The sequence below is a fragment of the Mauremys reevesii genome, linkage group 15 (assembly GCF_016161935.1).
Source record: "Mauremys reevesii isolate NIE-2019 linkage group 15, ASM1616193v1, whole genome shotgun sequence".
Taxonomy (NCBI): Eukaryota; Metazoa; Chordata; order Testudines; family Geoemydidae; genus Mauremys; species Mauremys reevesii.
In genome coordinates this window covers 10,399,000-10,422,343 of record NC_052637.1, presented here as the reverse complement: position 1 = coordinate 10,422,343, position 23,344 = coordinate 10,399,000, and the positions used below count along the sequence as shown (strand labels likewise).

Genomic DNA, 23,344 nt, shown 5'->3' with positions numbered 1-23,344 from the left:
TTGGGCATAGGCTGGCAACCCAGTCAAATACAGGCAAATTGATAAATATTACAACTGCCATAAAGAGGGCCTCAGAAGAGCTTAGCTGTATGACAGGCTCCTTCACTGCCAAGGCTGCAAAGAATCCTGTGGCATCTTATAGACTAACAGACGTTTTGCAGCATGAGCTTTCATGGGTGAATACCCACTTCGTCGGATGCAAGTAGTGGAAATTTCCAGGGACAGGTATATATATATATGCAAGCAAGAAGCAAGCTAGAGATAACGAGATTAGTTCAATCAGGGAGGATGAGGTCCTGTTCTAGCAGTTGAGGTGTGAAAACCAAGGGAGGAGAAACTGGTTCTGTGCCAAAAATTGGTCCTGCTAATGAAGGCAGGGGGCTGGACTCAATAATAATTCAAGGTCCCTTCCAGTTCTAGGAGATTGGTATATCTCCTATTATTATTTCTTGGCAAAACCAGAAGAGAGAGGCTGGAGGACATGAATGCACCAAGATTTGAAGAAGAGAAATGACCACAGCGAGAAAGAAATGACTGAGCATAGAGTCACTGGACAACTGAGAGGTTAATAGAAAAGAGGAGTTATTTATGCAAATGGAGACTGAAAGCCTGAAAAGGGAGATTAGTCATGTTGACCCACATGCAAACATTTTGGTAGAGCAATCACACAGGATAAACAGTAGTGTGGCACATTGCCAGGGAGAGCAAGTGGAATCAAGGGGATAAGTAAAAATTTGACATCCAAACCAGAAAGCTGCTAGTGATGCAAAGAGTATTGAACAGCAATAAAAACACAGACAAGACGTCTAACAGTGTGATACCGGAAAATATCTGCTATCCGTGGAGGAAGAAATTGATAATCAAGAATACAACATCAAAACATATTAAAAGTGAGACAGGGAAAAAGAGCATCTGGTGATGATAAAAAGCAATGACTGAGAGTGCATCCCAGCCAGGGCCGGCTCTAGACCCCAGCGGCGCGCCACCCGCGGGCGGGGGCGGCCTCCTGGGGCGGGGGCTGGGCTGTGCCGCGGGCCGCAGTCATGCCTGCGCCTGCGGGAGAGACCAGCCGGCAGCGCCCGCACGCCCGCCAGCGCGCGCGGGCGCGGGGGCGTCGCTGGAGGCTGGACCCCTCCTGCAGGCATGGCATGCAGCAGAGAGCCCGCCGCCCCGGACCTGCGAACCTGCTGCGCTGCGTCCAGCAGAGCCAGCGCGCCCAGTGACGCCGCGCTGGTCATGCGCGGGAGGTTAGGCTGCTCGCTCCGGCTCGGCGCCTCGGGGCATGACTTGGGGGGAGGCCAAACGCAAGCCGCGCCCCTGAAAGAAGAAATCATGAAAGATAGTAGAAACGAAATCCCCACAGAAAAACTCCAAAGTTTTAAACAGAAATGAGTGCTTGGACAGTGGTGGAGAAAGATCAAACATGTTAGGGGTAGAAGGTGCATAAACTCATGTCTTCTAGAAGGATATCGGAAAAGAGACAGAGAGCCTCAATATGAGTGCACAAGAGGAGTCCTTAAGGGTTATTTACATAGAAGTAAGATCAAGCAACAAACCTGCTCCTTGAACTGCAGAATGTGTTCTGAAAAGGAAGAGACTGTGGAGCGCCTGCTGAGCCTGGCTAGGAGAGAACACACACATGAGGCACCAAGTTCCTGCCCTGGAGTCTCTGTGGAAGTACATATTTAAACAAAGTGTTATTATAACCACCAAACCAGAAGTGCTGTAGATAATGAAGAGGCTAAGATTTTATGGGGTCTGGCAATTTTCACAGACTGAGCAGTGCAGAAAAATAGGCCAAATATTAATATATATCACCATGCTAGCAGATAGTGTCATAAAAAGAAACAAAAAGACAAGATTGCAAAGTATGAAGAACACTTTCACAAAGTAGATTGATTGTGGAAACATAGAACACAGATGACCCCAGCGATTATTGGAATAGTTTGAGTGATCCCTAAGGGTCTGAATGAGCAGCTGAAGAACATGTGAGATGTGCAAGACATCATGGTCAGTGACTTCCAGCAGACAGAGCTCTCAGACACTGCGAGAATGTGAGGGAAAGTCAAAGGAAAATGAGAGCATTTGATCATCTAAAATATATGAATTGTGCAGAGGGTTTAACAAAACTCCTGACTACCCAAACCTACAGACTCAGTGCACAAAGGATTTATTGATGACTTATGGGGATACATTTTAGACAGTAACGTTACCCTATTTATGCTTAAAGATCTTATATATTGTGAAAGCTCATAATAATGATCATAATAAATGAACACTCTCTAGGCACACTAACATGATTTTAGAAAGAGGGGTCTGATTGTAAGTTAATGGGAGTTTTGTTCCTAAATCACTTAAATTCTACCCAATGGGACTTTTGACTCAGGATCCTGCACATCTGAATATCAGGCTTTTCCTACATAAGAGAATCTCTCCTGCCCTAATGTAATTTACATTGATTTGTAGTGTAAATGGGAATGAAGACAATGTTCTGTCCAAGTTCATATCTGTGTTTATCCCATATATATCCCAGAGCAAAGAGATCATTTCTTCATCTTTTCCAAACTATCAGCTAATCAGACAAATGCCTGAACAAAGAGATGGACCAAAGATGTAACAAAGGCACTGTTCACAGTGAAACTAAAAGCTAAGAGTCTTCTCTAGAGAATGCCCTGCCCCTAATCTACTCAGCCCCCAACACACAGACTCCAAAAGTAGAAACTACTGTTATCCTGCACCAGCTGATCTCAGTTTCTCAGTGCTGCCTTGAGAAACACACACAGAGAGAGAGAGATGGCTGGATTGCCAGCCATGACCCCTATGCTGCAACTGACTCTGTGTGAGCCGGCTGCTGCATTCGGGCAGAAATCAAAGGGACTCTGCAGAGAGATCCACCCCTAAATAAGGGTTAGGGGCAGAACTTTGTCCTTTGAAATTAAAAGGAAAATAAAAGATTACAATGAATAAAAACATGAATCAACTCACCTGCCTTTTAACGTAGATCTTAAAGATGGTGTGATCATTCTGACCTGTGATTTTCTCTTTTTGTTTTCTTAGTCTATATACAAACTTATTGATTTGTCTGTCAAATCTCTCTCTCTGCCTCTGGAAAACACCATTTAAGACATCAAATATTTTTTTACCAGGAGCAGTGAGACCCTTTAAGTGTTATCAGTGGGAGTGGAACAAAGACCTTTTCCTTAACAGACCCCAAGACTAAGACTTGATTTCTTGAGAGCTGTTTAAATGCTGTCTTATTCCCCCTGGAGCAAGATCCCTGAAGTTCACTCTCTGTGACAAGCTACCAAGAACGCTGCGTTGGGTCAGCCCTTAAAAAACGGTGTATGGTTCATAAGAATGAGGGTACTGAGGCTTAGATTATGAAAAGAACCCAAGTGATTTAGGTTTCCAATCTCAGGGACAGTCAATTAAAATGGAATGTATTTAGGCTCAGATTCTCTAAAGCAGGCTAAAGGGTTAGACATCCAAATAGCAAATCATTTAATCTCCCTAGACTCCTCTGGAGATGATAGTCGTAATGTATAATTCCACAAGAGGGCAGTGGATGTGAAAGCGTGGGAATAGGCCAGCCATCCTTAAACATCACCAATATGGATACACAGGTTAAGGAATGAGAAAGGAGCAAATAGACTGTAAAATGGCAGGAAAGATAGGAGATGAGACAAAAGAAAAGCTATATTGTATAGAACTGGGCAAAAATTTTACAGACACACAGCTGATTCACCAAAAATGCTGTTTTAATTGACCTGATACATTTGTAAATTTGAAACAAGTTTACCAAATAGTTTCATCCGAGCCAAAGGGGAAAAAAAGGCTAAATTCACAAAGAGGCACAGGGAACCTCATTGAATTGCAGTACGTTTAACACATTGGTATGGGGACTCATCACGTGACACTCATTGGGTGTCAATGGGAGATACTCATTCATGACCCACCTCTGTCTGTTGTGGTGCAGAGATTTGAAGCTTGGTTTCCCATCTCTCAGGAAAGTGTTTTAATCTCTAGGCTAGATTGAGCCAGGGCTTTCTCAGTGTCTCCTCTTGAATCCGTTTGTTTTGTATAAATCAGCAGCACAACAGCATCAGCAGATACACATGGCTATAATGCAGCCATGGCAGTGTATAGAAATGTTTTCCATCTTAAATGGTTCCTTGCAAGTCTTCTTTCTTCCACAAGAGTCAGTATGGGAGGATTAAGGTTTCTTAAATCTCACAAAATTGCATCTTCCAACCTTCTTCTTAGTCAGCCTCGTGCTCTATTTTCTTTGACCCCAGATATAAAAAGCTTCAGTAAAAACATAACTTCTTCTGCAAGTTGAACATGACTCCACCATTGCAGTCATCTTCTCAATTGATGCCAGACTGCAACTTGCTGGGATCATCTAAGTATCTCCTCATTTGTGACAAATCAAACAAATTGAAGTTAAGAAGTTAAGAACTTTTGACACTGAAAACTGTTTCATTTCCTGTCCTCAGCTGTGTTTAATTAATATGTTTCTTCTGCATATATGAGAGAAGTCATCACAACAACATGTAACACTTGTTTCTTAGTTGTCACAGAGACATCCTGCTACCTAAGCAGGGGCCTTTGAATGATGCTGAAATGCCATTGAAACAAGATCCTTCAGACCTGTGACTTTTTCAGATATAGACCTCCTGCCATCATCTGATTACCCAGATACTTATAATTATTCACCCATTCAATGTTGTTGCCATTTACATGCTCTGTCAGCAGCTCATGATTAACCGTAGGCAAAAGAAATTGCCCATCCAAATTATTTTCAAAGCATTCAGTGCAATCAGGATGAGTTCAGAAATAAGTTAAGGGCCCAAAGCAAGGCCAGCATTCACAGTTAATGTTTGACTGACAAATGAAAACCACTGACATGGGTCTATGCCTTTTTCAAGAGATCAGAAACTGTCCCCATATTTTGAACATTTCCTGATGTGAATAGTATATTTTTTTATTAACTACATAATGTTTTACATCATGATAGACTAACAGCATTATTTCTCTTTATACTTCTCCGTGTGTCGTTTATTGTTTCATTAGCATGCCTCTCTCACACTCTGTGACAAGTTGGACCACTTTTATTAGTGAAAAAGACAAGCTTTTGAGCGACACGGAGTCCTTTTCCAGGTCACTGTTCAATGGGTAGAACATCCTCTTTGGGGCAGAGACTTCATGTCTTGTGGACATGAAGTGAGCCAGCACCATATGAGAAACAAACCTGCACCAGAAGGACATTGTTTTCCCCAGGAAAGGGAGCATGGGAAAGAGAGCCAGGAACCAGATGGACATTCTCAGGGTCTGCTGAGTGGGGTTTGCTCCTTAAATGGGACTGACTGTGCAATGATTGGTAAAGTTCAGGACAAGAGCACCTGAGTTTCCTCTGCTATGGTCAGTGAGGGCACCCAGTCTCAGGCCTCCTGCTCCCCAGCCATTACCTCTCTTGGGTGGAGACCTGCATTGTCCTTCCTTCTCATGGGGTATTCCAGGGCTGACCTGTTACCTTCCTTTACTGTGTTAATCCAAGCAAAAGATATCCTGCCTAACAGACCAGCTTCACTTCTCTCCTCAGAGACACTACACAGAGTAATTGTTATGCTTGTAAATTACCACAGAGATCTTTCTAAGCAAAACGTTTAGTCTTAAGGTAAATCACTACCCAGAAAAATATACTAAAACCAATAAAAGAAGCCTATAGATAGCTCAGTGGTTTGAGCATTGGCCTACTAAACCCAGGGTTGTGAGTTCAATCTTTGAGGGGGCCACGTAGGAATCTAGGGCAAAAATTGGTCCTGCTTGTGAAAGCAGGGGGCTGGACTCAATGACCTTTCAAGGTTACTTCCAACTCTAGGAGATTAGCATATCTCCAATTAAAAAAAAGAAAAACTTTTGAGAGATCACCCCAACTGCAAGATGGGCTTTGGCAAGAGCTGTCCTTCAATGCCCACTCAGGGATTTTCCTGTGGATTCATGTTCTTCACACCCTTACCTCAGAACAAAAACAATGCCCGACTCTGAGAGTGACTCATTTATCGAGTTTGTCTCTTTGAAGAGACCTTGCATGTATAATCAGCCAGACAATCTCTCCCCAAAGTGTAGCTTCAAAAGAAGGGTTTCCAGGTGAGTCATTTGCACAGGGTTGGCCCTAGACCTGCCACGGTAGCCCAGGAGTGGTGTGGGAGGAGGGAAGCAATGGGTGGGGTTGTTACAGGGGCACCCCCTAGAAGGGCATGCAGCTCATCATTTCTGCAGGATATCTGGGGCTCTGACCCAGAGCAGCTGTGCTCTCTGGTTCTCAGGTAGACTTGTCCCATATTCTAGGCAGGACTGACTCTATTTTTAGACAAAACATAAAAAAGGGAATGACCTGGGAAGTCATTCCCATTTTTGTCCATGTGTCGCCAGCCAACCTCAGCAAGGCCAGCCAGGAACACCCATGACAGCAGCAGATGGTACAATATGACTGGTAACCATCATTGCCAATTTCCAAAGCAGCAGATGGTGCCATAGGGCTGGTAACCGTCTCTGCTACCTTGCAAAGGTGAATGAATGCAGCTGTGTAGCACTGCAGTACCGCCTCTGTCAGCAGCATCCAGTACACATACGGTGACAGTGAAAAAAGGCTAAACAGGCTCCATGGCTGCCATGCTATGGCGTCTGCCAGGGCAATCCAGAGAAAAAGGGAGTGAAATGATAGTCTGCCGTTGCTTTCACGGAGGAAGGATTGAGTGACGACATTTTCCCAGAATCACTGTTCAAAAAAATCACTGTTTTTGCCCCATCATGCATTGGGATCTCAACCCAGAATTCCAATGGGAGGGGGAGACTGTGGGAACTATGGGATAGCTATGGGATAGCTACCCACAGTGCAATGCTCTGGAAATCGACGCTAGCCTCGGTACATGGACGCACACCACCAAATTAATGTGCTTAGTGTGGCCGTGTGCACTCGACTTTATACAATCTGTTTTAAAAAACCGGTTTCTGTAAAATCGGAATAATCCCGTAGTGTAGACATACCCTAGGATTTGTAAATCTGTATTTTGTACCTAACAACAAAAAGAGCACTCCGAGACCCATGCCCCCCAAGACCTGGGTCGCCTCCCCTAAATCTGGGCCTGCATTTACATTCCTCCCCCCTCCCCAAAAAATGTTCTTGGACCTCCACTTCACTTGTATTGTCCCCAATAGTCTTTTGAAGTTCCTAATAGCTACCAGAGATTGCATTATTCATGACTTCTTCCTAAAGGATTTCCATGCAATTTTACAACAGTACCTAAACATTTGCATTTTTAATACAACAAACTCCAAGCATGTTAAACTTAATTCAGTAAGGTTTTTCCAAGATATTACAGGATATTGTCATTTCTGTCACAACGACAATCTTGCAATATAGTGTCTGAACCTCTGGCTGCACTTACCCAACTCAAATCTTCTTCTAGCCTTCTTCACATTTATATAGGTTTTGGTCTTCATGTTCTTCTTATCCATTCTAGTCTGTCATGTATATATTTCCTCTGAAACCAAGAAGCTAACCAAATCCTTTACTATGACATCCATCCATCTAATGTTGGGTCTTCCAACACTTCTCTTACCCTCCACTTCTAAATTTAACTCCTTCTTTCCTATATGTTCTCACGATTTTCTTTTTGCATAGCCAAACCATCTAAACCTGGATTCCCTCAGCTTTTTTAAATAATTGGTACCACCTTCCCACTTCTCCTACTTTGTTTGTTCTGAACATGGTCCATCCTTGTAACTCCAACCACCCACCCTAAAATTTTCATTTCCCCTGTATTCAAGACTTCCTCCTTTCTCTTCTTCGGTGCCCAGAATTCTGAGCCCTGGAAAAATGAAAATCTAATTACCATCTTGTAGACCTTACTTTTTCAATCTGGTTGGCTTAGTGAAAACTCAAATGCTCATATAAATATTCATATAGTGACCAATACTGCAAAATGGCTACTCCAGTGCATAGGATGAACACATGAATAATCATATTCCAGTTAAGTATGACTATGGACCACTACCATGATTCTGAATCTGTCTGCAGGACTTGGATCACACACAATATTGACTGGGCTCAATCCCTCAGAAAGTCAAAAAGAGGAAGTCCTGTTAACCTCCGTTGGAGATCAGTCTCTAGATATTACCATTTAATCTAAATACTCAAGTGTATTCTATATATCTATAGAGAAGAAGAGATGCACATAAACATAATAGATGAATGAAAAAGCCCATTCATCCAAGTTATACTTTGTTTCTATAGGGTTTATGTAAGTTGAGGGTATTTGGTGAACCACAGTTGAGGGGGTGTCACTACTGAGATACATAATTAAAATGTGCAACTCGTTGCCCCCGGGAGACATAGAGACCAGAAATGTAGGAAGAATCAGAAAAGGATTGCAGAAGAAAAATAGCCAGAGCGATGATAATTCTTTATGATAAGATTTTTGGTAGGGATATTAAATCTCAAACTTCAGGTTTTAAACCAAACTCTAATAATTAGAGACTCTGCTATGGAGACAGATTATCCCACATCTGTGTACTGACAGGTTATTGAGTCTTCCTCTGAGAAACTGGTTCTGGTCACAGCCAGAAAGAGGAATCTAGACTAGATGGCAGGTCTGACTCAATATGGTAATTCTTATGTTTCCACAACACAGACAATGGCAGTACAAGAGGCGAGCTATTTTCTTCTGCAGCTTTCTTTATCCAAAGATCTCAAAAGACTTCATGTGCAGCACTATTATCATGTGCATAGTCTATTAATTTAGATGGAAAAAATGCCCCAACGGGGGGAAGCAAAAGGGAGGGAGGGAGGCATAGCTCAGTGGTTTGAGCATTGGCCTGCTAAACCCAGAGTTGTGACTTCAATCTTCAGGGGGTCATTTAGGGATCTGGGGCAAAATAACTTGTCAAGGGGAGTACTTGGTCCTGTTACAAAGGCACAGGACTGGGCTCAGTGACCTTTTAAGGTCCCTTCCAGTTCTACATTTCTATGATTCTACAAACATAACCCAATCACTGTCTAACACTGAACAATGTTAAACAGGCTTCAGAATTTGGTATACATAGAGCTCTGCCTACTTGTTACCATGACAAACCCACCATTAAAATATTTTTTAGCTTTTATTAAAGACACAGAAAAGAAGGGGGAAAAATAAAGTCTTTGAAAAGGAAAGAGTTAAATAAGGCTTATATTTTAACAACCTCCATTATTCCCCTCCACTTTAGCTGAAACACTTTTAGATGGTGTCATAAACAGATAGTTAAGAGTTAATGTCTCTTTTACCTGTAAAGGGTTAAAAAGCTCAGTAAACCTGGCTGACACCTGACCAGAAGACCAATAAGGGGACAAGATACTTTCAAATCTTGGTGGAGGGAAGTCTTTTGTTTGTGCTCTTTGTTTGGGGGTTGTTTGCTCTTGGGACTAAGAGGGACCAGACATCAATCCAGGCTCTCCAAATCTTTCTGAATCAGCCTCTCATGTTTCAAACTTGTAAGTAATAGCCAGGCAAGGCGTGTTAGTCTTATTTTTGTTTTCTCAACCTGTAAATGTTCCTTTTTTGCTGAGAGGATTTTATCTCTGTTTGCTGTAACTTTGAACCTAAGGATAAAAGGGGTTCCTCTGGGCTATATGAATCTGATTACCCTGTAAAGTATTTTTCATCCTGATTTTACAGAGATAATTTTTACCTTTCTTTCTTTAATTAAAAGCTTTCTTTTTAAGAACCTGATTGATTTTTTCCTTGTGTTAAGATCCAAGGGGATTGGATCTGGACTCACCAGGAATTGGTGGGGGAAAGGAGGGGGGATGGTTAAATTCTCCTTGTGTTAAGATCCAATTATATATATAAATACATTTGGCCTGCATGATACAGGAAGACAGACTAGGGGATCACAGTGGTCCCTTCTGGCCTTCCCCCTACCCTACCCCCCTCACTCCTCCCTCTCACCCGCTGAGCCTCTTACAACCATGAAACAGCTGAATCTATGAAATTTTTCCTTGTTGTCCTTGGCATTGTACAAATATTAGAGACGATACAGAAATTTCCATCACCCAGGAAGCTCTGTATTTTCATATTTTGTTTACTCCCAACAGGGTCCAAAAAGATGAAATGTCAATTTTTTATGAGATGAAAAATTCTAAAAGATATAGATGCAGAAATGTCTAAACATTTCATCTTTAAATTTGATTGTAACAAAATATTTCCTCTTGAAGTGTCCATTTCTAATGAAAACTTTCATGTTGAATTAATAATTTAATTTACAACGAGCTTGAGAGGAGTCATTTTAATGTCAATTTAAGTGAAAATGTCTATTCAAAATGAAAATTTTCATTTTAATTGGACATATTGAAACAAAATTTCATTTCATTTTGAGACATCAAATTGAAATGGAATCATCCCCCCCGCCCCAAGGAAAAAAATATTTCTTCAAAATTCAGATTTTTCCATAGAAAATTTCTATCTTGATGAAATAACACTTTCAAATTTTATTTTCTGAACATGGGAAAAATTTTGACCAGAACTAACACACAGAAGTGGGTATTCACCCACGAAAGCTCATGCTGCAGAACGTCTGTTAGTCTATAAGGTGCCACAGGATTCTTTGTTGCTTTTACAGATCCAGACTAACACGGCTACCCCTCTGATACTTGACACATAGAAGTGGTCATCACTCCTGTTCTAAACAAATTACAGTCCAACAGAGTGACACCCTGCAAAAGCAGGAGGTGAGAGTAGCTAAATCATGCTATTTTCTTTTCAATGAGAAGGTTGCAAAAGTTGTGAATTTTAGTGAGAAAGAGGGACATTTTTTTTTCATGAAAATATTCCCATTTTCCACCAGCTCTATTCATTTTTGTGAAGAATGTGAAAGAAGAAATTCTCCCTGTGAAACCAGTAGGAGAGGGTGGTATCTTTCTTAATGGGTACAGGGAGTGCATTCTGTTAGTCCTAGGCTGAGATGGGAAGAGATATGGGACTACCAGCAGACACATGGATGATCGTATGATCCAAGGCAGAAACAGGGATGAAAGACATCAGACGTCAATATCTTCCTCTCCACCGACTTTCTGACTGACCTTGAGCATGTCACTGGGACTACATTTTTCCCATTCAATAGGAGTAGGGCACCTAACTTGCCTAAAATCTTTTGAAAATCCCAGCCTGCTGGTTGGCTCTTCATTTACCTGAGACCATATCTCTGTAAGTCCAACTTTGACAAAAGGTGGATTCTGAATCATAACTTTATTCCCTGAGGCAAAGTCCTCAGCTGACATATATTGGTGTAGCCCTGTTTCTTTCAGTGGACTTATGTTGCTTTCCATCAGCTGCGGTGCTGCATCTAAGGGTGAATTTCACTGGGGTGCATAATGCCAGCACCACTTCCTATTATGTTTAGGATTTAAGTGGAAACTCGATGATACACTGGTCTTTCCAACTCAATGGTGAGGGAAATTTGAGGAATGTAAAATCAATTTAGAATATGGACACTATGGGCCAGATTCCCAGTTCATGTAAATCAACCTAGTTTCATTTATGCAATGTTGCTATCTCAATTTACATCCAGAACTAGATTCACAAGGGGATGTAGCTGTTCTAATGCTGAACATTGCAGTGGATAATTTTTAGGTTATTTTTGTAATCATTTGGTTCCCAGAGCCTGAATTGGACAGCCAGGCTCCCTACACAGTAAAAGTGGAGACATAGACACCTAAGAATGAGATTTTAAAAAAGCCAACATGACAGATGGTTCCTTAGCCAATGGGAAAGGTCAAGCAGAGGGTTGTGTTCTAAATGCTGCAGATATCACAGGAGTTCAGTCCCCATCTCCTCTGGGGGAAGACATCTCCTTTGCCTTGGAATTCTCTCTTGGAAGCCTCTAACCCCACCTAAGGTAGCAAGAAACCATGGCAAGAGAGGGAAGAGAAAAAGAAAGAATTAGGTGGAGGAAACCCCTCAAATTGTATCCTAGCAGTTAGAGATGTAGGAGACTCTCTTCAAGTGCCTAATAAGGAGAAAGATTTTAAAAAGGGATCTGCTTCCTCCCATGTGGGTGCCCTGTGATATGGGATACCTGATATGTGTCCTTCTCAATCTCACCTAATAGAGCTTTACTTTCTTTGTGCATCTTGACCCAGCTGGCGATCACACTCATTATTAATTATTGTTATTATTGGAGACAGAGACATTAATAGGGATTAATCCTATAAGATATTACAGTTATTAAATAGGGTTTTCAACAAAACACTCTAGAAGAACTACAGAATGCAATAGACACAGCTGTTCTTTTCATAGAACTGGCCATATCCTCAAGTGGTACAAATTGGCCACAGCTGAACTGAAGAAAGAAAGAAAGAAAATGTGCATGAATGGCTCTAGACTCTGGTGCTTCTAGCATGCAACCTACATGTAGACCTAGGATACTGTCCCCCTTGCTCCAGTGTCTCTTCTACGCAATGTGGATGTGGCCTGCTGAGTTTAATGGAACCACACTGATTAAGACAAGCTGAGGCTTTGGCCCAAAGCGTCTGATATCTGAGCTGAGAATCTCCCAAGCACATGTTATTCTCAGTTCAATTCCCCTTTATTTTTATTTTTTTTTAAAGATTGACACTACTTGAGAAATTTGAATTTCTGAAACATTTTGCCTATAGCTGTTTTCACCTCCTTGTTTTTCAGGCTGTAGATGATGGGGTTTAACATGGGGGTCAAGATGCTGTACTGGATGGAGAACATTTCATCCAGAACCACAGAGGAGACCGAGCTGGGTTTTGTGTACTGGAGAAAACCTGTCAGGAAGAATAAGCCAACCACAATCAGGTGGGAGCTACAGGTGGAGAAGGCTTTACACCTGCCCTCCGCAGAGCGTATCCTCAGGATGGTGAAGATAATGTGAATGTAGGAGATCAGGGTGAGGAGGAAGGAGCTTGATGCAAATATCACAGCAGAAGTAAGAAGCAGCACTTGATTGGTGAGCCTCTCACTGCAGGCCAGTTGTAACAGAGGAGGGAGTTCACAGCTGAAATGGTTGATTTGACTGGGCCCACAGAAATGCAACTTGAGGGCAAAAACTGTGTTAAGTAGGGCATGGAAGAACCCTATTGCCCATGCACCACTCACCAGCTGAACACAGATCCCTTTGCTCATTCTCTCCAAGTAACACAATGGGTCACAGATGGCAGCGTAGCGGTCATAAGCCATCGCTGAGAGAATAAAAAATTCAGTAGTAGCCAGCTGCAAAATGAAGAACATCTGTGCAATGCAGCTATTGACAGAAATAGTTTTGTGCTCTGCTAGGAAATCCACCAACATATTAGGGACAATGGCTGAGGAATAGCAGATATCAACAAAGGATAAATGAGACAGGAAGAAGTACATTGGGGTATGAAGGTGAGGATCAGCCCTTATCACCACCATGATCACCATGTTTGCCAAAAGCGTGATTAGGTAGACAACTAAAAACACCAGGAAGAGAAAAATCTGCATCTGTGGGTCATTGGAAAGTCCCAGGATAATAAATTCAGTCACTTCGGTTTGATTTCCCATGGATCCTTACTCAGGAAAACTGACCTGTCAGACTGGAAACAAAATAAAATTAACACACAAATAAATTTAAATGGCCTGTGGAGATCATCTGATCAGTAGGATGAATGTAAAGAGGCCTACTACATCCTATAAAATGTGTTTTTAAAATAGAAAAAATGGAGCTAGATGCAGAAAAGGACTTTGGCACCAAACTACTCCTTTAGTTCCCTAAATGAAAGGATAAGACCCCATTGGTACTTACAGAAACACTGTTCAGCTGTGATATTGGGATAGTTGGACATAGAGCTCCCTCGTTCTCTCCTGTTGAAGCTGCTCCACTGTGGTTAAATAATAAAAGAGCTTTGGAGCAGAGGGACTGGATCCTTGGCCTCCTGCATCTGGAGGTGAATGGCCTAACCACCAGGATATAGAGTCACCCTTGCTGTCTCTGTCTAACCTAATATCTCTTTCATCAGTCCCATTAACTTCAATAGAGCTATGGCTGAGTTACAGCAGCTGGAGATTTGGCCCATTGATGCCTATGGAGCTATGGCTGATGCACACCAGCATGGGATCTGGCCAATTCTATAAATACTCTACAAAAACTACAGAATGTAATATCTGTAGAATCTTATTGGATTGATCCCTATGAAAATGTCTAGAATTCTAGAAGAGGAAGAAACCTCTGAGGCCTAGAAATTTTGGGTTTCCACCCAACAGGGTATAGCCTGTCAACCCAAACCAGTATGGAGAATATGGCATTCATAATAATTATCAATTACCTCTAAAGTGGGCCTCAGAAGACTGTATCTGGATGACAGCCTCCTCCCCAGCAGAGTGTTTTGTGTGGAGGTGGGCAACCTCATGTATCATGCAACTGTCCAAACAACCAGAGATCATTTCTGACAACAGAGAGAAAACAATTTGTCTTATAAACCACAAAGTGATCTGTGGTTGTCTTTTAGCAAAACCAGAAGAGAGAGCCTAGAGAAAAGAAAATGCTCCAACACTGGAAGGAGAGAAACGACACCACCAAGAAAGAAACGACCAAGCATAGACTCACTGCACAACTGAGAGCTTTATTCCAAAGAGGAGAATTTACACAAATGCAGATTGAAACCCTGAAAAGAAGATTAGTCATGTAGAACTATGTACAAACATTTTGGTGGGAGAAGTGACATAGATAAACAGAAGCCAGAAATGGAAGTAAATTTGAGGACAAATATGAGTGAAAGAGCACCTGAAGAAAGTACAGAAAATATGAAGGATTTGTTGATTGAGATCATGCAGAGTGTAAAAGATATTGAACACCAGCACTACCAACTGAAATTTGTAGACCATCACACATTGGATGATACAATGCAAGTACTTAATGATGTGCTCAAGGAAACTACAACGATTAGCCAGTACAATTATATAATTTATGCTACAGTAACAGTAGCAGATCATTGGCTTAACATCAAGCCACCTGAACATATGAACCATTGGAAAACTTCCTGTCTTCAAGAACCTCCATGGAAATGAAGGTTAAAAAAAAAAGTATGCTTTTTCATTGAGATACCAGCCTACTGGATGAATATGAGAAAAATCATTTGAAAAGAAAAGAGCAGCAGCCTTGGAGATGAAATATCAGCTGAATGAAAAGATGTGAGAGTTATGAAGGAACAATGTAGAGAGAAACTGATCACTTAGTGATGATGAAGGAAATCTGGTCTGAGACTGTACAACATAAGCAGAGAGCGCACCAGATTAGAAATGAAAGAAAAAGTTTACAAAAACAAAGCACAGAGGAATACACAGAAAGACCAAAGAAAGAAATGAGGTACTGAGATAAATGAAAAACTGGAAATCACCCGGAGCAGATGGGATGCTTGGATTCTGGCTGAAAAACCTTGCAATACTCCATGATTGTTTATTTGAACAACTTAATAAATGTTTGAAGAATGGATTTCAAAAATGGATGGTGACAGGGACAAAGAAAGAAAGAAAGAAAGAAAGAAAGAAAGAAAGAAAGAAAGAAAAGTAGTGATCTTATGAATTATAGACTGACCACATGTTTGCCAACTATAAGGAAATTTCTAACAATAATTCTGGGAAAGACGATCTGGATAGTGTTAGCTCACAATGAAAAGCTGGTTCCTGAGCAAAAAGGCAGCACAGTAAACATGAAAGGAACAAAAGGCCACCTTTGGCTAAATAGGAGGATCACAGAAGATTGAAAACATAGAAAGTTTACCCACACAATGGCTAAACTTTTTTCTACCAGAGAGCATCCAACAGTGTCTCACAATCAAGGATCACCGAAACACTGAAAATGTCCAAGTTTTATCTGCAGATAATTTCCTTTCTGCAGCAATCTGTGTTTAACTGGAGTACTAGACTCTAACCCTAGACTCTTACCTGGAAGGGACACATTGATAAGGTTCAAATTACAAGAGAAATCTTTCAAGAGGATTCCTTAGCACCAGTGCTGTTTATGATAACCATGCTGCCATTGACATGGATGCTTGTTGAGATAACCAAAATTTATCATATCAGCAAAGACCAACAACCAGTTAACAATTTGTTAGACATGAGCAATCTGAAACTACACAAACAGTCGCAAAAAGGAGCTACGGAGATCGATGATGTGTGGAAATGTTTGGTGAAGATATAAAGCTACGAGTTGACTTGGCTAACTCTGTGTCAGCATCTGTAAACGTGGCCAGACTGGTACAATCTAATGACATACAAGTTAATGATGGAACTATCCATGATATCTCAGCATGACCCCTACAAATATCTTGGAATCAGGGAACTGTCAGAGCTACAAAATGAGAAATTGAAAGAAAAAGTGAGAAAAGAATATTACAGGTGTACAAGATCAGCTGTATGGACAAAACTGAAGTCTAAGAATTTGATCTGAGCCATTAATATGTGGGGGGATGCCAGTAGTACAAAATATTGCTGGAGTGAACAAGTGGAATCGAGAGGAGAAGAAAAAAAAATGACATCCAAAGAAGACAGCTGCCGGTGACACATAGAGTATTAGATAGCAATCAAGTCATGGACAGAATGTACATCCCATGATGTGATAAAGGAAAACCTCTGCTATCTGGGAGGAAGCAATACATACTGAAGACTATAATATCAAAATATATGAGGAGTTAACCAGAATAAAGATCATTCGGTCATGATAACAAGCAATGACTGAGCTGCATGCAAGCCCAAGAAAGCATGAAAGAAAGGAGAAAGCAAACTGCCAAAAGAAGATTTGAAAGGTTTACATAGAGATCAATACACAGACAGCAATGGAGAGAGATCAAACCTATTGGTGATAGAAGATTGACAAACTCATGACTTGTAGAAGGATCCCTGAAAAAAGGAGGCAGAACTTCATTATGAGTGGATAAGAAAAATCCTTACGGGGTTTAATTATGTAAGAAGTAAAATTCACCGAGAACTGCTCCCTGAGCCGCAGAATGTGTTCTAAAAAGGAAGAGATGGTGGAACATGTGTTGAGCAACCGCTAGAGCCTATCTGGGATAGAATATATGAACAGATACTCTGAATTTGCTAATTGCCTGCACTAGAGCCTCTGTACAACTCCATACTTGCCACAAACTGTACTATTATGAACACCAAGCTCTAAAAAATGAAGATGGTAAGATTTATGGAAACTGGCAATTGTCACAGACCAAATGGTGCAGTCAAATAGGCCAGACATAGTTGTGGAAAAAGACAGCAAACAAGCCCATGTTAACTGATGTTGCTGTGCCAGCAGATGATCAAAAAACCCAAGGAGACAGGATGGTGAAGTATGAAGAATGCTGCCTTGAGGTGAGCAATTATAGAAAACTAGAACAAACACAATCCTAGCAGTCACTGGAGCTAGGGGTAAAACATACTAGGACTGCAAGACATCGTGGTCAGTGACTTCCAGCAGACACCGCTATTAGGCACTATGAGAATGTGAAGGAAAGACCAAGGAGAATGAATTAATTTGAGCACCTGAAATACAGGAATTCTGATGAGGGTTTAACAAGACTCCTGACTACCTAAACCTACAGAATCTGGTCAGTCAGTATTTATAGGTGACACATGGGGATACATTTTATTCAGGAACTTCCTCTTTTTGACTCTGAATATCAGGCTGCTCATACATAAGAGAATCTGTCCTGCCCTCTTGGCAGTGAATGGCTATTTTGACATTGATTTTTAGTGGAAATGGAAATGAAGCCAGTGTTCTGTCCAATGCCAAATTGATGTTTAAACCCTTATGTATGCCAGAGAGAAACTAAATCTTTTCCCCTTTATCAGCTCATCAGACAAATGCCCAAGCCAAGAGATCTTGTACTAGAACCAGAATGTCAAAGTCAGATTCTGTGCAAAGGGAACTCCAAAGCTAAGCGCCATCTCCAGAAAATGCCCTGCCCCAATCCTCACCACCCCCAAACACAAACACTACTGCTAACATGCACCAATTGATCTAATTTGTCTCAGTGCTGTTGAGAGAGAGAGCGAGAGAGCTGGGTGATTCATATAGTAGCTGGGTTGCCAGACACAGCTCCTGTGCTGTAACTGACAGTCTGAGCAGAGTGTTGAATCCCAGCAGAAGTCAATGGGACTCTGCAGAGAGACCCACCCCTAGATAAGTGGAGCAAAATCTGGTCCTTTGAAATTGAACATTAAAATGAATAGGAATAGAAATCAACTCAACTGCCTTTTAAATATGGATCATAAATATGGTGAGATCATTTTTACCTGTGATTTTCTCTGTATTCTTAGCCAAAACAATAAGTAGGTAGATTATCTAATCTATCTGTATCTGGAATACAGCATCTCAAGACATCCAACAGGTCTATGGATGTGATCCCTGGACCCTTTAGCTGGAGAAGTGAAACCACTTGAGGTGTGTAGGGTTATCTGTGGTAGTGGAGCAAACAGCCTTTCCTGAGCTGCCTCCAAAATTAAAAGCTGATTTCTTGAGAATGGTTTAAATGCTGTTTTGTTCCCCTTGGGACAAGTTCCCTGAAGTTCACTCTCTGTAACAAACTACCAGTAACACTGGGCTGGGTCAGCACTCAAGCAATGCTCTATAGTGCCTGAAAATAAGAGCAATGAGATTGGGATTATCACAGAATTTAGGTACACAATCTCAGCAACAGCCAATTACAAAAAAAAAAGGGTGTATTTAGGCTGTGTCCAATACGGGGTGCCACATTTCAGGAAAGATGTGAACAAATTAGAGAAAGTTCAGAGAAGAGCAACAAAAATGATTAAAGGTCTAGAAAATATGACCTGAGGGGAGATTTGAAAAAAAAAAGGTTTATTTAGTCTGGAGAAGAAAAGACTGAGAGGGGACATGTTAACAATTTTCAAGTACATAAAAGGTTGTTACAAGGATGAGAGAGAAAGTTGTTCTCCTTAACATCTGAGGAAAGGACTAGATTCAAAGGGCTTAAATTGAAGCAAGGGTGGTTTATGTTGGACATTAGGAAAAATGTCCTAACTGCCAGAGTGGTTAAGCACTGGAATAAATTGCCTAGGAATGTTGTGGAATCTCCCTCTTTGGAGAATTTTAAGAGCACGTTGCACAAACAGACACCTGTGAAGGATGGTCTAGATAATACTTAGCCCTGGCTTGAGTATAGGGGACTAGACAAGATGACCTCTTGATGTCCCTTCTGATTCATAGAATATCAGAGTTGGAAGGGACCTCAGAAGGTCATCTAGTCCAACCCCCTGCTCAAAGCAGGGCCAATCCTCAGACAGAGTTTTGCCTTAGATTCCTAAATGGCCTGCTCCAGGATTGAGATCAGAATCCTAGGTTTAGCAAGCCAATGCTCAAACCACTGAGCTATCCCTCCCCCCGTAAGAAGTCACTGATGCAGTCCAGAATTAAACCCAGCTCTCCTGTGTACCAGTCCAGTGCCTTAACCACTGCCCTACAATCAGCAGCCCCAATTCTATGATTTTATGATAGAAGTAAATAACTGTTGAGACAAAGGAGGAGATAAATTGTAAGTTTATTCACCAAAAAAGAAGGTTTGGTCAACTCAAAATTATTCATAATTTTAACACAAATTTTACTGAATTATTGCAGCCAGAAAAATAAAGATTGTGCTAAATTCACAAAACACTAGGAAGAAGCGGAGTCCCTCTGCTGCTGCTTTTCTTGTAACTTCAGTCCATTGGTTAGATCATTTTCCTTGCATGTGGGGGACCATGGTTTTCTTCCCCTCTCTACGTGGGGATGGGGGCAGAGATTTGAAGTGAAAGCTCCCCTCTCTGGGGAAAGTGCCTTAATATCTGGGCTATAAGGTGTTCTGGAATATTGAAGCTGTTCTTCAATGTATAAATAAAAGTTATTTATACTCTCAATGGACCAATGAGTTGAACCTACCAAAGGAATCCCCTAACACTGAGCTATAGTGTAATTTTAGCCTCATGACTAGCCAAGTATTTTATATAAGTGGAATATCTTCAATGGGAAAGCTTAAAAAACCTCCACCCCTGTGTACTTATATACTGGTGGTTAGGGCCCTCAGCTGGGAAGTCAAAGTTTCAGTCCCTGCTCTACAGGAGGTAGAATGGGGAATTGAACTCAGGTCTTCCAGAACACCAGTAAGGAACACTGGGCTAATGGTTGGAAGAAGGAACACCACCTCCTCTTTCAGGTAACTTGGTCAAGCAATACCCATTGACTTGTGCTCTAAATCATTTAGCCACTTCTAGAAATGACACCTGCAGTTTCCATTTCATGAGAAAAAATGTTGTATATTGTTATAAAGGAGAAACGCCCATGGTGCTCTCTCAGGAAACTTGACTTTGTTCTTCCTTTTTTTGTTGTTCGCCTTAAGGTCTGCCTGAGAAGAACGAAATTATGATTTGTGTGTGTAAAGCAATGGAGGCTGGGATTTTCAAAGGAGCCTAAGGGAGTTCAGCACCCAACATGCATTGAAATGCAATTTTCACTCAGTCAGTGGGAGTTTTACAGGGAGTAAGATCTTAGTAAAAGGTGAGATCAAACCTAAGGATCTGAGTATTAAAAAAGTACATTGGATAGGAATCTTGCTCATGCAGTCAAGGAAGAAACCAACATCTATTGCCTAGCACAGCTGATCTCAAACAGTGATTCGTTGCCCTCCAAATGTCTGTGGGCCATAGTTTTAAAGGTCTTTAAATGACTGAAGACACAGATAAGTAGCTAGGAGTACCTAGCTCCCATTGACTTCAAAGGGAGTTATGTAAATGGATGCTTTTGAAAATCCCAGTAGGCATCTATCTTTGGAAATCTGGCCGTATGGTTCTCTTCCTTCTGGCCTGGAGAGAGGAAAATTTTCAAAATCAAGAACTGGGCAGTCTGAAGTATTGATAGAAGCAGTACAGAAATGAAAGACCACTGGCTCAAAGGAAAGAAGGTATGGTTATATTTGAGAAAACTTTACGGGGAGAAAAGCAAAGAACTTAAGGAGAATATTTAATGTCTGAGTCTAAGGGAGACAAGATGAATGTGATCTTACATTTTCAATGGAGATTAAGGGACTTATGCTCCAAAATCCCTTTGACTGTAAACTAACTCCCTTGTGCCCTTTGAAAAATCTCAGCCTGTGTATGTATAGGTAGATGGTTAGATATCAAGAGGGTGAGTGGATAGGTAGGCTGGCCTACCAGGAGGGTATAAAATGGTATAAGTTAAAGTAGGCTGCTATCTATTTTATTGTTCACCTTTTATGGTTCATAGGATCTATGTTATGTCCCAACTTTTAAATAGCCCCTTGGAAAAACCCCTTCAGTGTGCCAGACCTACACAAGGTCCTACTTTTCTTTAAATCCTTGTGGCCTTTCACACCCTGAGATCTGGACAATGAGTCCTTGTGTTGGTATAGAGAAGCACAGCCTGCAGTCCATCCTGGTCCACCCAGCCAAGCTGCCGTGGAATCCATTTTTGTCTCTCTCCCTCTGTTAGTCCTAGGTGAGGGCTGCTGAGCTGCCCTTAACCCAGCCACCTGACACCTCTTGGCCCATCCTCCTCCTCCTGCAGGCCTATGCTGAGTTCACATATTCCGCCTGCTTGAGTTTCCCATGGGCAGTTGTCAGTTGTTCAATCCCTGAGGCTCCCATTGTTTTTCTGGATTCTCCATTGAATTTGGTCAGTTCCAGATGGTCCTTAATGACATATTGCTACCCTCCGCCCAACAGTGATGTGACACACACACACACACTGTATCTCCTGCTCAGCCCCTGGACAATTTTAACCCTTTGCATCCACTAGGTAGCAATCCCTAGTCACATAAGTCACTGCTTGCATGTCATTCATTATATTATTACAGAAAATTCCCACTTCATCACACAAACTCTGACTGGGACCTATAGAATACACCCAAATCACTTTACACAACCTGTCCAGTGTAGCCTGTTGTATAGGTTATGTATTAATTATATGGGTCACTTGAGAATTCCTAGTTCTCTCTTTGAGGGTTGATAAGTTCTTGTCTCAAAACCAGTATTATTAAAATTACTGTATGATTGGGATCCCCAATGTGCACAGTTGCAACAGTCACACTATAGGAAGTCTTGTATATTTAGAAATAGTTCATTATTACATTTAGCAAAGTCACAAACACTCTAATTTAGTAAGGTAGATAGAGAGACTGCAGAACGTACATCTGCACATCCATATACTCACACCATCACTTGCAGAACAACCTGAAATATTAGCCTTTATCTTCACCCTCATCACCACTGACCATCATTCTGGTCCCTCCCAAGGGATAGATCTCTCTCTCCTGCCATCCACAGACTGAGATGCAACTTCTATAATATGTTATGCCAGAGGTTCTGAAACTGGAGGGTCGTGACCCCCCTCTGAGGGTGTGATGTGGTTATTACCTATGTCACAAGCTGACAGCCTCCACCCTCAAATGCCACTCCACCTCCAGTATTTTTAATAGTGTTAAATATTTTTAAATGTGTTTTTAATTTATAAAGGGGGTCACACTCAGAGGCCTGCTGTGTCAAAGGGATCATCAATACAAAAGTTTGAGAACCACTGTATTACACTGGCACCACTATATCTAATGCATATTCAGTAGGGTTCCCCCCCTTCCCCTTATTTGTATTTCTTCATCTTGCTAATATTGAGGTGTCTTTCTTCTATAGGTTAGTATATTAATACATGTAACGACCATTTCAGCTCATGACCAAACCCATCACCCCTTGCTTAAGCAGATTTGCAGTTATTACTTCCATCTTCCCTATGGCAACACTTACTGGACCATTCTAACTCCTGCCATTGAGCAAGCTCTTCTTAGTTCCCAAAATCTAAAGGTAACAGTTGATCTGTGCCAAGGGTTACTGTCTACTTAACCACACTTCTTCTAACTAATGCTTCAGCTAATATCTTACAGGATAAAGGCCTGTAGGTTTCTTGCATTACAACTGAATATAATGAAAATAGCTAAATATAATGAAGGAAAGGCACTGAATATACTCAAGGCAAGCTAGCCCTATGAGCTACGCCACTCCCCAGTTCCATGGGATATTTGGAAGATTATCAATATCAGGAACTCAAAAAGGGCAATCAGGGCCAAGAGGCAAACCTGAGTGTAGGAGTAGCCAAGGAGTTCATAGTCAGTTCCAGGCCAGGGTCAATACTTAGTGTCAGAGTCTAAATCAGGTTTCAGGGTCTGAGTCAGGAGGCGAAGTCCAAAACAAGCCACAGTCAAGCCAGGAGTGCAAGAACATAGAGCCAGGACAGTCAGAGCAACTACAGAAGATCCACAGTGTTCCCTGGA

The 23,344-nt window shown here is 41.4% G+C and overlaps 1 protein-coding gene across 1 annotated transcript; it reads right to left on the bottom strand.

Moving 5' to 3' along the window:
* Positions 1 to 12,653: 12,653 nt before the first annotated feature.
* Positions 12,654 to 13,586, bottom strand: LOC120383764 (olfactory receptor 1009-like). Its single transcript, XM_039501994.1, has one exon. The coding sequence runs from the start codon at positions 13,584 to 13,586 to the stop codon at positions 12,654 to 12,656; it is 933 nt and encodes a 310-aa protein (XP_039357928.1).
* Positions 13,587 to 23,344: the final 9,758 nt, after the last annotated feature.

What these genes read in the sequence shown, in the direction of transcription:
- LOC120383764 (XM_039501994.1), bottom strand. Translation starts at nt 13,586, where the DNA reads ATGGGAAATCAAACCGAAGTGACTGAATTTATTATCCTGGGACTTTCC.